The 12,942-nt window shown below is 41.0% G+C and overlaps 1 protein-coding gene across 2 annotated transcripts; it reads right to left on the reverse strand.

The window, feature by feature from the left end:
• Nucleotides 1–1,413: 1,413 nt before the first annotated feature.
• On the reverse strand, nt 1,414–7,516 carry LOC140311248 (uncharacterized). 2 transcript variants are annotated; one of them, XM_072388640.1, is made up of 5 exons: nt 7,032–7,516; nt 4,999–5,121; nt 4,545–4,803; nt 3,870–3,893; nt 1,414–2,386 (listed from the first exon to the last, which is right to left on the reverse strand). In XM_072388640.1, the coding sequence occupies exons 1-5, from the start codon at nt 7,254–7,256 to the stop codon at nt 2,253–2,255; spliced, it is 765 nt and encodes a 254-aa protein (XP_072244741.1). In that variant the 5' UTR covers nt 7,257–7,516; the 3' UTR covers nt 1,414–2,252. The 2 variants fall into 2 exon arrangements, with proteins under 2 accessions (XP_072244741.1, XP_072244740.1); XM_072388639.1 differs by having other exon boundaries at nt 4,999–5,124.
• Nucleotides 7,517–12,942: the final 5,426 nt, after the last annotated feature.

Consider the following 12,942-nt stretch of genomic DNA (forward strand, 5'->3'; position numbering starts at 1 on the left):
TTTAACTCAGTGGCTTAACTTTAACTCTTAAAGAGTTAAACTTGGGTCACAACCAGAGGGTCGGGGCGGAAGCCTCAGCTTATATTTGCCCTCCACCACCCCCTTTCTTACATTTCTAAATGATCTAAATGTCAGATAATTTAGGGACATTATCCCTGTTTGAAGCACAATAAATTAATAACAGATAACAAAAAGTAAGTGCATATACCCTCATACATGCAGAATTGTATAAACATTAAATACACACACATATAAATAAATATATATATTTATATATATATATGCTGTGAGACGACGGTGCTAACCGCCACATACCTGCACATATGTCAAAATAATTATTTGGATAATAATCATTGTAATAATGCACTTTTTTTTCTTTTTCTTTATAACATGATTTAGTTACCCGGGAACAAGTCTGTGCTTATCTGTCATCATCGTTTCAACCCTTTTTTCAAAATTCAACACATTCTTACTATATTTTAATTGTTCTGGTAATAATTCCATAACTTCACATCACGGCCGGACATGCACCTACTTTTCTGAACTGTATGGCCTCTGAGGGAATAATAATTAATTTTATTCAAATTCAAAGTTAACTTGTTGACATAAACCCACATCTTCAGTTTTCCTAATTCTGCCGTCAACGTCTCCATTAGCCTCCGAAAACAGTCATCTGAACAGAGAATAGTACTATAATCAGCAAAAATGACATATTTAAAGAATATTGGACACTTTACAGATGTCGTTTAGATACATAATGAATCATTTTGGTCCAAGTATCGAACCCTGTGGCACTCCACATGTAACGTCTGCGGACTTGGACATGGCATCACCCACCTGCACATACAGGCTCTGATATCTGATGCAGCTCTGCAGCCATTCTAGTCCCTCCCTCTGACTCTATACCTTTTCCAACATACTATTATGGTCTGTGGTATCAAAAGCTTCCTTCAGGTCCAAGAACCCCCCCCCCCCGCAAACTTCTTCTCATCAACTGGACTTGAAAGCTCTTCCATAGGCTCCATCAAAGCCAGTGAAGTTGATCTACTTTCCCTAAAACCATACTGACAATCACTTTGTAGCGTAGCTTTACAGATTGTGTTCTCAGTATCTAAATTAACCTGAATTACCTCGAATATGTGGGAACCACCTTCAAAAGATGGAAAAAGACAGAATCTTATGATTCTGGTATGTTAAAATTAATGTTAATCTGTCTCAAAGCGCTACTTCATGAGTTCTCGTGTGAATTGACTGAAATTACGTAAAGAAACATCCAACAACGACTTTTTAAATATACAAATATTTATTGAAAGATGTAACAAACAACATGAACCTTACAAATGGGAGAAGGTTTGTTTATTTGTTTATTAACACTTTTAAATGATTAAATTAAAATATATAAAATCATCTCAATGTGCACAAGGCATAGCTTCTTAACATAATTGATGAAAAACAACTTAAAGCGTAACATAAAAAGGCATATTTTGAATCTTAAATTCAGATGGACGTCTGAATTTTACGATTCACCAACTAAAATAAAAGCTTTTTAACTGTAATGCACTTTTAACAACTTGAATGAGCTAACAGCAACCGTGTATACACAGGATAGATTAGCTGTATGATTGCCACCTTTCATGTGAGAGATCTGGGTTCAAATCCCCTGCATGAAAGGTACTGTCTCCAGTAGGGGTCCTTAGGCAAGCCCCCCTTACCCTACCTGTAAGTCGCTTTGGATAAAAGCATCTGCTAAATGTATAAAGACAAACATTTTCAAGTCAGACCTTCTCAGGCGTAAAACCCTGACGTGCCACTAGGGGCACCAAACACCAACAGGTGAGTGAGACACTGACAGGAGTCAGAACAACATGAAATAAACATGAAAATAAAAAGACATTCAGGTTGTGAATCTTAAATTCAGATCTGACCAAACAATGTTATTTTCCTGTGGAACACAAAAAGAAACAGCAGGAAACATCGGTTAACAGTTGCATGAAAGTATCTTTGAAAACTGTGATAAGAGGTATAAACTTAATATAAACCATGTTCCCTTTATGCTGGATTAATTAAAAAAAAAACAAGCTCCTTTTTATATCTGTTCATTTTTTTGTATTTTTTGTATCTAATTGAATAAAATAAATGTTTATCTTTACATAAATTCTCTGCTGTTCTTGCATAGATTCAGTTTAACCCGAGTTGGATTTTCACTGTTCTTGTTTTTCATGTTGCTTTGCCCGACAGATCAGCTGTGATCTTCATCTTCGGTTAATGAGCACCACAGCCACGACGATGACGATAGCGATGAAGGCGACGATGGGAAAGCTGATGTGGATTACAGGGGTTCCCATCTGAGGGACTGCAGAGGTTCCCATCTGAGCCGAGTCACCATCTGTCAGACACAGAGGACCAGACACTCAGATGCTGTTTAAATGTGACTGAGCCGTCCACGGTGGAACCCGATCCACTCGTGTTCTAACGGTCAGACCTTCAAATGGTCCAAATGTGTATTTCAGTGTGGTTTCAGTTGAAGAACAAACGACTGGAGAATTATTTTGTTTTAGGTCATCAGACTGTTGCCTTAACTCCAGTTCATGTGTTGCATGATTATATGAAAGGACATGAGCAAAGTGTGCTTTTAGTTTCCCTCCCTGATAAATTAAAACAAAGATCAGAGTCGTGATGTGCTCCTGGTTTATTCTCATATATTTCAACAAGTCAGAAAACGTGAACCTGCTGCCCTGATTTGTTCTGGAAAAGAAATACAACTGCTCTCAGTGTCAGTAACTGCAGGGACAGAGAAATAATCATTAATCCATAACAGTGTCTGCGTGTCTTAATAAACCTGATACCCACCCACCGAACCATCTATCTCAACCAGAGGTGCCAAACTCCATCACTGAAGGAACCAAAATCTAAAACTGACTGTTTAAATCAGAAACATGATTTTAAGCAGCCATGTTGTAACAACTTTCACCTCATTTAAACAAATAACATTTATAATATTTTCTATCCATCCAAAAAAAATAGAATAGTTCAAATGTAAACAAGCTGGTGAAAATGTGCACATTTTAAAAATAAAATACGGTGATATAACTTCAGAAAAAAGTGTAAAAACAATAAAACTTCAAAGTAATTTGGATTTCTAAACAATATGCCAGCCTTAGAGTGAGATGCGTGTAACATAGACGATCTATGCGCACGAGATGAAGCGCCAATCCTAGCATGTAGCACACCGATACGAGCGCGAGAAACTCAACTGAAAGCCTCCAGCGAGCTCTGCCACTCAAATAAAACACAACTTAAACCCACAGCAATCATGTGGGAACGTAACACAATCACTAACAGCGCAGAGCCACTTTAAATAAAGCGAGTGAAAACAGAAACTGCCGATTAAAAACATGTCTGCGTCATCACTGTGCGACGAACAGACGGCGAGCGAGCAGCTAAAATTGCAACAATAACAAAAACTTCTCAAAAATCAGAAAGGTCTTCTGTACACTGTTTTGTCATAAGTTAATATCAAAAGTTATATCCCAGCTAAAAACCCTGCTAATGTCTCCTCCTGCGAGTCTACGTTAGTTTTAAATTAACCACGGAGCTCCTGGTTGTAACTAATATGGTGGCTGCATTAACAAATCAATCAACAGCAGAAGTCAAGGCAGCATCTGGGGTATAAATGGACCCATGACATCACCATATGAACCATCACCCACTAAAAGCACAATAATTATGGTTTTTGACTTTATTACAAACAAAATTACCCCCCCTCTCTTCATGGAGCTGTGCACCCTGCAGGTTAGGTTCAGATCCTCTGAAGTGTGGGGGTCTAACAGGGATGTTGCACATTTTACAAGAAACTGAAAGACTCTTACCGTCAGAGGGGATCTTCAGACAATCTGTGAAGGAGAACAGATCGGCGTCAGGTTCCAACAGAAACAGTTATGCAGGTTTCTTTATGTCATAAAACCAGCAGGTCGATGCTCAGAAAACTCATAAATCTTCAGTTTACATGTGTTACAGGAGCAGAATGAGTTACTCCAGCTGCTCAGACGCTGCTCTTTTATTCACCCCGAGGACATTTTTTATCTTAAGACAAGCTGAATGAAAACAGCTCAAATTATCCAGAGAATATTCATCTTAAAAATGTTACAAGTGTCACCTCAGTTCCTTAAATTGGACTAAAATGTTCCCAACAACAACAAAAATGTCTCATTGAAAATGTCATGTTTGATCCCACATAATCAACACATTTCTTTGTGTTAAAATTTAAATTTAAATATTTGTCCACCAGGTGGCGCCACTTTCCCCCCTGCATTAAAGTCAGTGTTGCTGATAATTATCGACCCATTTCAGAGCTTAATAAAAATAACAATCAAATACTCTTTGAAATGTATTTTATGGAAATTATTTCAGTTTTCTAATAAAAAACAGTGGAGCTCTGTAAACATATCAGCCTTTAAAGGCTTAAAAGACTTTAGTCGTTTTTACTAACTGTGACCCGGTATCTGATGATCATTTATTGCTCAGAAACATTCTGGGCTTCTTACCGATCGTTTCTATGGTGATTGGGGCTCCGTTTCCTTCCATCGTCACCTCGGCACCTGCTGTCAGATCGGAGCACATAATGAAGACCATCCTGAGCTGGCAGACGTTGCACCGGGAGCTGCTGGAGGAGAAGGAGGAGGAGCAGCGTGGCAGAGGGTCCTTCGGGTCTCTTTCCCAAAGGGTCACATGGTCGATGTAGAAATCGAACACGATGGTGGCGTTCACAGCGACGGGGTCGGATGAGTTGAAGCAGGTGATCTTCTGCAGAGACAGAGGAGGTGAATGACATCATCACTCTCACACGAGATGCTGAACTGGATCAAATCATGACGAGAGGCGGGAAGAAGAACCTAAACAGGTTTCATAGCATGAACACGAGCCTGAAGATGCCTTAAAGTTCCCTTTTATGTTTGATAAACTGAACTCAGGAGGGGACGAACACAGCGTTGCACTCACTCTGTCATCCAGCAGCTGTCCGTCCTTCTTTAGGCTCCCCAGGCTCATCGCCATCACTGACTCAATCAGGTACGTCACAGGGAAAAGGAAGCCGAGCAGAGCCTGGAACTGCATTTTTAACACCTGCTGAAAATATAAAGACACAGTTTTAATCAGAGGATCTTCCTGCTGCCACGTTTGAAACTCACATCCCAACATGAACCCGTCAGAGATTCTTCCCAGACAGCCACAGTTAGTCATCTTTAACATTTCTTTCACGCTGCAGCTTTCCTCTGCAGGTTAAACAGAAGTCATGATGCCCTCAGTTCACAGGAAACCGTCAGGTTAGTGATATTTATACAGTTAACGTCTTACTTTGACCAGCAGCCTCACAGAGGAGAGAAAAAGTCAGCAGTTAAATGTTTTCAGGTGCGTCTCAGATCAGAAATCAGCACAAACTGTCCAGTTTACATGACTGAACAGCAACAGCCAGCAAAGACACGAGCTTTGAATGATTGTTGATGTGTGACCATCTTATTATCAATGAAACTGGAACAGAACACCGAGCTGTCGCTAAAACTAACTCCTGATTTCTATACGCTCAACAAACGGCTGTTTTTAGCAGTGACACATGTGAAAAGACACAGCGAAACACTAGAATAAAAGTCTCACATAGTGTTGAAGGAAAAAAGATTTAAAAACAGACAGAAGAGTCTGAGGAGCAGAGGCAGGTTGTTCCAAAGGCTACACCAGCTGACCTGAGAGGGTGGGTGGGTGCATGAGGGTGAAGCAGCTCAGGGAGGTGGGCAAAAACAAATAAAATCATTTTAAAATGGATGCTTCCAGCAGCCAGTGGGGGGAGGTTACATTGCTCATGTTTACATGTGCCGGTTAAAAGACCAGCAGCGGCATTTTGAGCTATCAGAAGACGCACTGACACGGTCACATTCAGGCAGTAACACAGAAAAGTTACTGTGAGGTAAACTCAGCTCAAAGCTGGTGAACGAGGCTGATGGTGACAGTTAAAACGACTTTTCATCCTCCTCCTGGGTGTCTGCAGGCAGCTAAAGAAGCAGCAATAAAGGGGATAAAAGTTCCGTGAAAGCACTGGACTCACCAGCACTCAGCCACACACAGGAAATATAATCCTCGGGATGTGAAGAAATCCTTTAAAATAAAAGTTTTGTTGTCGGCGGGACTACGTCAGCCGGTCGAGACACAGGCCGCAGAATGGAAATGGTTTGGAGTCGGTACAGGCACTTCCTGATTTTCTTCTTCGTCGATTTTTTTAATGGCAGCTGGCATCCTTGATGGTGCCTATGCCGCCACCTACTGGACTATGCTCCCATCACACGTTCACTGTCTCCCTCTGCCCACAGTTGGATGTTTCCCTTTATCTTAAGTGTTTTATTCAGTTTACAATGTCCTGTTCTGATCCTGCTCATAATTACTTGTTCTGTTCATAACAGCCTTTCCTGCTACACTTTGTAATTTATATAAATGTCTTCCTTTTTCCTGATTCTTTCTTTCTTTCCATACTACCCCCTCCCCCCGTTTGGATAATTTTACTTTAATTTCTTTCTTTACTGCCTCCTTAGCAGCTTTGTCTGCTTTTTCATTTCCTTTTATTCCTACATGAGCTGGTACCCACATGAACACAATTTCCCTCCCCTGTAGCGTTAACCTGGAAGGTTTTAACTGTATTTCATATAAAGTTTCCTGATGTGTTTTTTCTGTTTAGTTTTTAATACTTAAGAGTGATGAAAATTAATCGCTACATATAACTATCCTCCTATCCAGCAAAAATCTCAATCTCACCTCAAAGACACAGACCAGCATGTCAGTCCTCCTTTTTGGGGCTCACCAGCTTTTAGCAGCTTGGTATAAAGCAGAAAATAGTGTTTCGGTAAAAGCTTGCAGATAAAGCCCATTAACGATCCCGCTGGATACAAATAAAACTGAACTAAAGTCAGATCGTAGAAACACTGAAACATGCATGGAAACAGAATGTCTTATTTCTATTTCATGGAAAGCCGAACAGACATTTTACCAACCTTGTGATGCTTATTCTTTGAGTTCTCTGTGAGATGAGGAGCTCTCAGGCAACCCTCCCGTGTTTTAGATTCGGACAGGAGGCTGAAGCCTGTGACGAACCGAAACAGGGAGGGACGTAACTCAGAGGCCTCGTTGTCCTTTTCAAACCGAAATTCTCCTGCAGGAACGCCAACAAATCCTCCCAAATGCTCGCACCCCATGTAAAAAGCATAAATCCTCCACATCTTCAGCCGCTAAAGAAGAAATAGCTGATAAAATGTTCCTGTTTCCGTCTCCCAGGTTTACAGCCGAAGTTCAGCGTCCAAAAATAGCTGCAATGGCGCCGAGTAAATAACGCAAAAACCATCGTAGAAAAGTCCATCTTCTGTAGGCTAACAGAGAGAATCTCCTTCTTTAGAGGTCTTATAAAAGCGAGCAGTTTAACAAAAAGCTTCCACACCGAGATCTTCATGAATACAGCCGGAGTCACAAAAACAGCAGTCATTGCAACCCGGCGCGTCATCAAGAAAGAACTCGTTCCCGATTCACTGCGCTCGTACCCGGAAGTTAGATTTCAGAGCTGAAGTTAGACGTCAGAGCTGAAGTTAGATTTCAGAGCTGAAGTTAGATTTCAGAGCTGAAGTTAGATGTCAGAGCTGAAGTTAGATGTCAGAGCTGAAGTTAGACGTCAGAGCTGAAGTTAGATTTCAGAGCTGAAGTTAGATGTCAGAGCTGAAGTTAGATTTCAGAGCTGAAGTTAGATGTCAGAGCTGAAGTTAGATGTCAGAGCTGAAGTTAGATTTCAGAGCTGAAGTTAGATGTCAGAGCTGAAGTTAGATTTCAGAGCTGAAGTTAGATTTCAGAGCTGAAGTTAGATGTCAGAGCTGAAGTTAGATGTCAGAGCTGAAGTTAGATTTCAGAGCTGAAGTTAGATTTCAGAGCTGAAGTTAGATGTCAGAGCTGAAGTTAGACGTCAGAGCTGAAGTTAGACGTCAGAGCTGAAGTTAGATGTCAGAGCTGAAGTTAGATTTCAGAGCTGAAGTTAGATTTCAGAGCTGAAGTTAGATGTCAGAGCTGAAGTTAGATGTCAGAGCTGAAGTTAGATGTCAGAGCTGAAGTTAGATTTCAGAGCTGAAGTTAGATTTCAGAGCTGAAGTTAGATGTCAGAGCTGAAGTTAGATGTCAGAGCTGAAGTTAGATTTCAGAGCTGAAGTTAGATGTCAGAGCTGAAGTTAGATTTCAGAGCTGAAGTTAGATTTCAGAGCTGAAGTTAGATGTCAGAGCTGAAGTTAGACGTCAGAGCTGAAGTTAGATGTCAGAGCTGAAGTTAGATTTCAGAGCTGAAGTTAGATTTCAGAGCTGAAGTTAGATGTCAGAGCTGAAGTTAGATGTCAGAGCTGAAGTTAGATTTCAGAGCTGAAGTTAGATGTCAGAGCTGAAGTTAGATGTCAGAGCTGAAGTTAGATGTCAGAGCTGAAGTTAGATTTCAGAGCTGAAGTTAGATTTCAGAGCTGAAGTTAGATGTCAGAGCTGAAGTTAGATGTCAGAGCTGAAGTTAGATTTCAGAGCTGAAGTTAGATTTCAGAGCTCGTTTTCTCCACACACTGCAGCGTTTATCAGTGAGGAGGGATAATGTAAAGTCATGATACTCGTGGAATAGTTTCAGTTTTCACTCTGAACGCAGACTGAATGAGTTTAGTTCTACTTAAACATGTAGGAGCCTTGTTCCACGTGGCTTTGTCTTCCTCAGCTGCTGTGTTGAGAGAATTTTAATTTTAAGATAAAATCTTGAATTGTAGAATAAAGAGATTAAAATCATTATTTTTGTCCATTAGAGCATTTTAAACGGAGGTTCACTCATCCATCAAATTCTTCCAGCTGACTTGTTACCTCTCCGGTTATTAATTCTAATATTTCCATCTTTATAGCAGTGGGAACACTATCTGATGGCGTTATGTCCAGTTATCAGGGTGTGTTATCCCTGCTTTAATGGACAAAAAGAAGGATTCAAATCTCTACACTTATGGACAAATATTTAAATTTAAATTTTAACACAAAGAAATGTGTTGATTATGTGGGATCAAACATGACATTTTCAATGAGACATTTTTGTTGTTGTTGGGAACATTTTAGTCCAATTTAAGGAACTGAGGTGACACTTGTAACATTTTTAAAATGAATATTCTCTGGATAATTTGAGCTGTTTTCATTCAGCTTGTCTTAAGATAAAAAATGTCCTCGGGGTGAATAAAAGAGCAGCGTCTGAGCAGCTGGAGTAACTCATTCTGCTCCTGTAACACATGTAAACTGAAGATTTGTGAGTTTTCTGAGCATCGACCTGCTGGTTTTATGACATAAAGAAACCTGCATAACTGTTTCTGTTGGAACCTGACGCCGATCTGTTCTCCTTCACAGATTGTCTGAAGATCCCCTCTGACGGTAAGAGTCTTTCAGTTTCTTGTAAAATGTGCAACATTCCTGTTAGACCCCCACACTTCAGAGGATCTGAACCTAACCTGCAGGGTGCACAGCTCCATGAAGAGAGGGGGGGGGGGTAATTTTGTTTGTAATAAAGTCAAAAACCATAATTATTGTGCTTTTAGTGGGTGATGGTTCATATGGTGATGTCATGGGTCCATTTATACCCCAGATGCTGCCTTGACTTCTGCTGTTGATTGATATGTTAATGCAGCCACCATATTAGTTACAACCAGGAGCTCCGTGGTTAATTTAAAACTAACGTAGACTCGCAGGAGGAGACATTAGCAGGGTTTTTAGCTGGGATATAACTTTTGATATTAACTTATGCCAAAACAGTGTACAGAAGACCTTTCTGATTTTTGAGAAGTTTAGTTGTTGAAATTTTAGCTGCTCGCTCGCCGTCTGTTCGTCGCACAGTGATGACGCAGACATGTTTTTAATCGGCAGTTCTGTTTTCACTCGCTTTATTTAAAGTGGCTCTGCGCTGTTAGTGATTGTGTTACGTTCCCACATGATTGCTGTGGGTTTAAGTTGTGTTTTATTTGAGTGGCAGAGCTCGCTGGAGGCTTTCAGTTGAGTTTCTCGCGCTCGTATCGGTGTGCTACATGCTAGGATTCGCGCTTCATCACCTGCGCATAGATCGTCTATGTTACACGCATCTCACTCTAAGGCTGGCATATTGTTTAGAAATCCAAATTACTTTGAAGTTTTATTGTTTTTACACTTTTTTTCTGAAGTTATATCACCGTATTTTATTTTTAAAATGTGCACATTTTCACCAGCTTGTTTACATTTGAACTATCCTAATTTTTTTTGGATGGATAGAAAATATTATAATTGTTATTTGTTTAAATGAGGTGAAAGTTGTTACAACATGGCTGCTTAAAATCATGTTTCTGATTTAAACAGTCAGTTTTAGATTTTGGTTCTTTCAGTGATGGAGTTTAGCTCCTCTGGTTGAGATAGATAGTTCGGTGGGTGGGTATCAGGTTTATTAAGACACGCAGACACCGTTATGGATTAATGATTATTTCTCTGTCCCTGCAGTTACTGACACTGAGAGCAGTTGTATTTCTTTTCCAGAACAAATCAGGGCAGTAGGTTCACTTTTTCTGACTTGTTGAAATATATGAGAATAAACCAGGAGCACATCACGACTCTGATCTTTGTTTTAATTTATCAGGGAGGGAAACTAAAAGCACACTTTGCTCATGTCCTTTCATATAATCATGCAACACATGAACTGGAGTTAAGGCAACAGTCTGATGACCAAAAACAAAATAATTCTCCAGTCGTTTGTTCTTCAACTGAAACCACACTGAAACACACATTTGGACCATTTGAAGGTCTGACCGTTAGAACACGAGTGGATCGGGTTCCACCGTGGACGGCTCAGTCACATTTAAACAGCATCTGAGTGTCTGGTCCTCTGTGTCTGACAGATGGTGACTCGGCTCAGATGGGAACCCCTGCAGTCCCTCAGATGGGAATCTACATCGGCGTCGGCGTCATCTTCATCATCATCTTCATCTTCATCGTGGTGCTCATTAGACGTTGGAGACGAGGATCTGAAGTGGTGAGAGTTGATCTTTGTGCAGACAGCAGCTGCTGAAAACTCCTCCCAGTTGTTAAGCTTTCAGAATGAAATCAGGGTGAACCTCAGAGGGTTGTATCGGGATGTCATCGGGTGTTTAAGGTGGTCGTAAAACTCAGTCCAGGCTGTTTAAGGCGGTATTTTTCATCATAAGGCCTCCCACACACCAGAAAACTTCAAACTTTGAAAAAGATGTTTAACAGACGAACTCTGACTCACATCTCAGGAAAAACGCTCCGTTTCCTCAGACTTTCACCACTTTAAGTTTTAGTCAAATAAAACCTTTATCTCAGTCTTAATATTTATTTAAAGAGGGAACATGTGTCCAAACTTCTGAGGAAGCTCCTGAGAGTCTCTGCTGCTGAGTTAATTTCATGATTTCCTCCTCAGTAACGACCTGAATGTCTCCCCTCTGCTCACAGGTCTGAAACCTGGTCTGAAACCTGGTCTGAAACCTGGTCTGAAACCTGGTCTGAAACCTGGTCTGAAACCTGGTCTGAAACCTCGCCTGAAACCTGGTCTGAAACCTCGCCTGAAACCTGGTCTGAAACCTGGTCTGAAACCTGGTCTGAAACCTGGTCTGAAACCTGGTCTGAAACATGGTCTGAAACCAGCTGATGGATGAGTTCTGAGGCAAACATCTCATCAAATAAGTGGAGGCTCCTGTTTGTAAGCTTCCTGCCTCTGGTGCTGGACTCTGAATCATGATGCTACCTGTTACTTCCACGTCTATTATGCTGTTGTCCTTCAGCTCTGAACTGATGGACTTTTATCATCCTGTGACTGTTGCTTTCCATCTCTCAGCACTTTCTCATCTATTTATTCTGTGCTGCACTTTGGACGTTTTCTTCTTTCATATATTTGAGCTGCTGTTATTTAAATGTTGTCTTTCATTGTCTACTTCATCTGTCAGGAAACCTCTCTGCTGGCCCCCGTAATGCTTAGTTTCTACTCCTCCCTAACGTGACGCCGTCATTGAGTATTCGAAGTTCTGCGCCGAGGGAACGCATTTCTCTGCAGTTCACTGCCACGCCACTAGGGGGGGGGGGGTGACTGTGTGTTTGTGTGGTTTCAGGTTATAGCCGAATCAGGTCACAGTTAACAACAGTAACCGATGGCAACCGAGGTGGAGCGGCTGTATTTGCAGCTGGAGCTCATCAGTATTGAAGAACAAATGCTTAAATTACAGATGTTGAAGCAGGCGACAGAGAAGACGTTCGCGGGGGTTTGCCGGACATTACGTTCTGAGCGGACCAATCACGGCCCGTGTCTACGTGTCGTTTAACTTCTTTCCGTAGCTCCGAGGTCGAAATGAAGGAGGAGTATGAACGACGCTTAATTCAGGCGCTGAAGAACATTCTCTGGAATAACTGGAGCTCTCCATGTAAATCTCATCATGTGGCTGCTGCTGTTCTTTTACTCAGTTTCTTCTTCTTCTTTCTGGATTAACGGTTCCTAAACGGTTTCTTTGCTGTAACTTTGTTTCATATCAGTGAAATAAAATGCAGAAAACATTGGGCTTTGACTACTTTCTGAAGCAGCTGCTGAGGTGGCCCCCGGTGTCTTTAAGGGCCCTCGAGTCTCCAGGTGAAGCGTTTTTACTGATCAGAGGACTTCAAATGTTTTAACAGACATTTTATAATCCGCCACAGAGAGGAAGTCAGAGGCTGAAAAGGAAGAACTCAAGAAGAAGAACCCAAAAACACGTGAAATACAATAAAATCTGTTTTTTTACAGCAGAGACGATGGAATCAGTGAGTCTGACGCCATCGGACAGCAGATAAAAAGTTTGATTCACAGATGAAATGATGCACAAAGATACAATACAAATAGTTCTTTGAAGGTGGAAGAGAGGA

The sequence above is a fragment of the Leuresthes tenuis genome, unplaced genomic scaffold (assembly GCF_036924035.1).
Source record: "Leuresthes tenuis unplaced genomic scaffold, fLeuTen1.0.hap1 SCAF_7, whole genome shotgun sequence".
Taxonomy (NCBI): domain Eukaryota; kingdom Metazoa; phylum Chordata; class Actinopteri; order Atheriniformes; family Atherinopsidae; genus Leuresthes; species Leuresthes tenuis.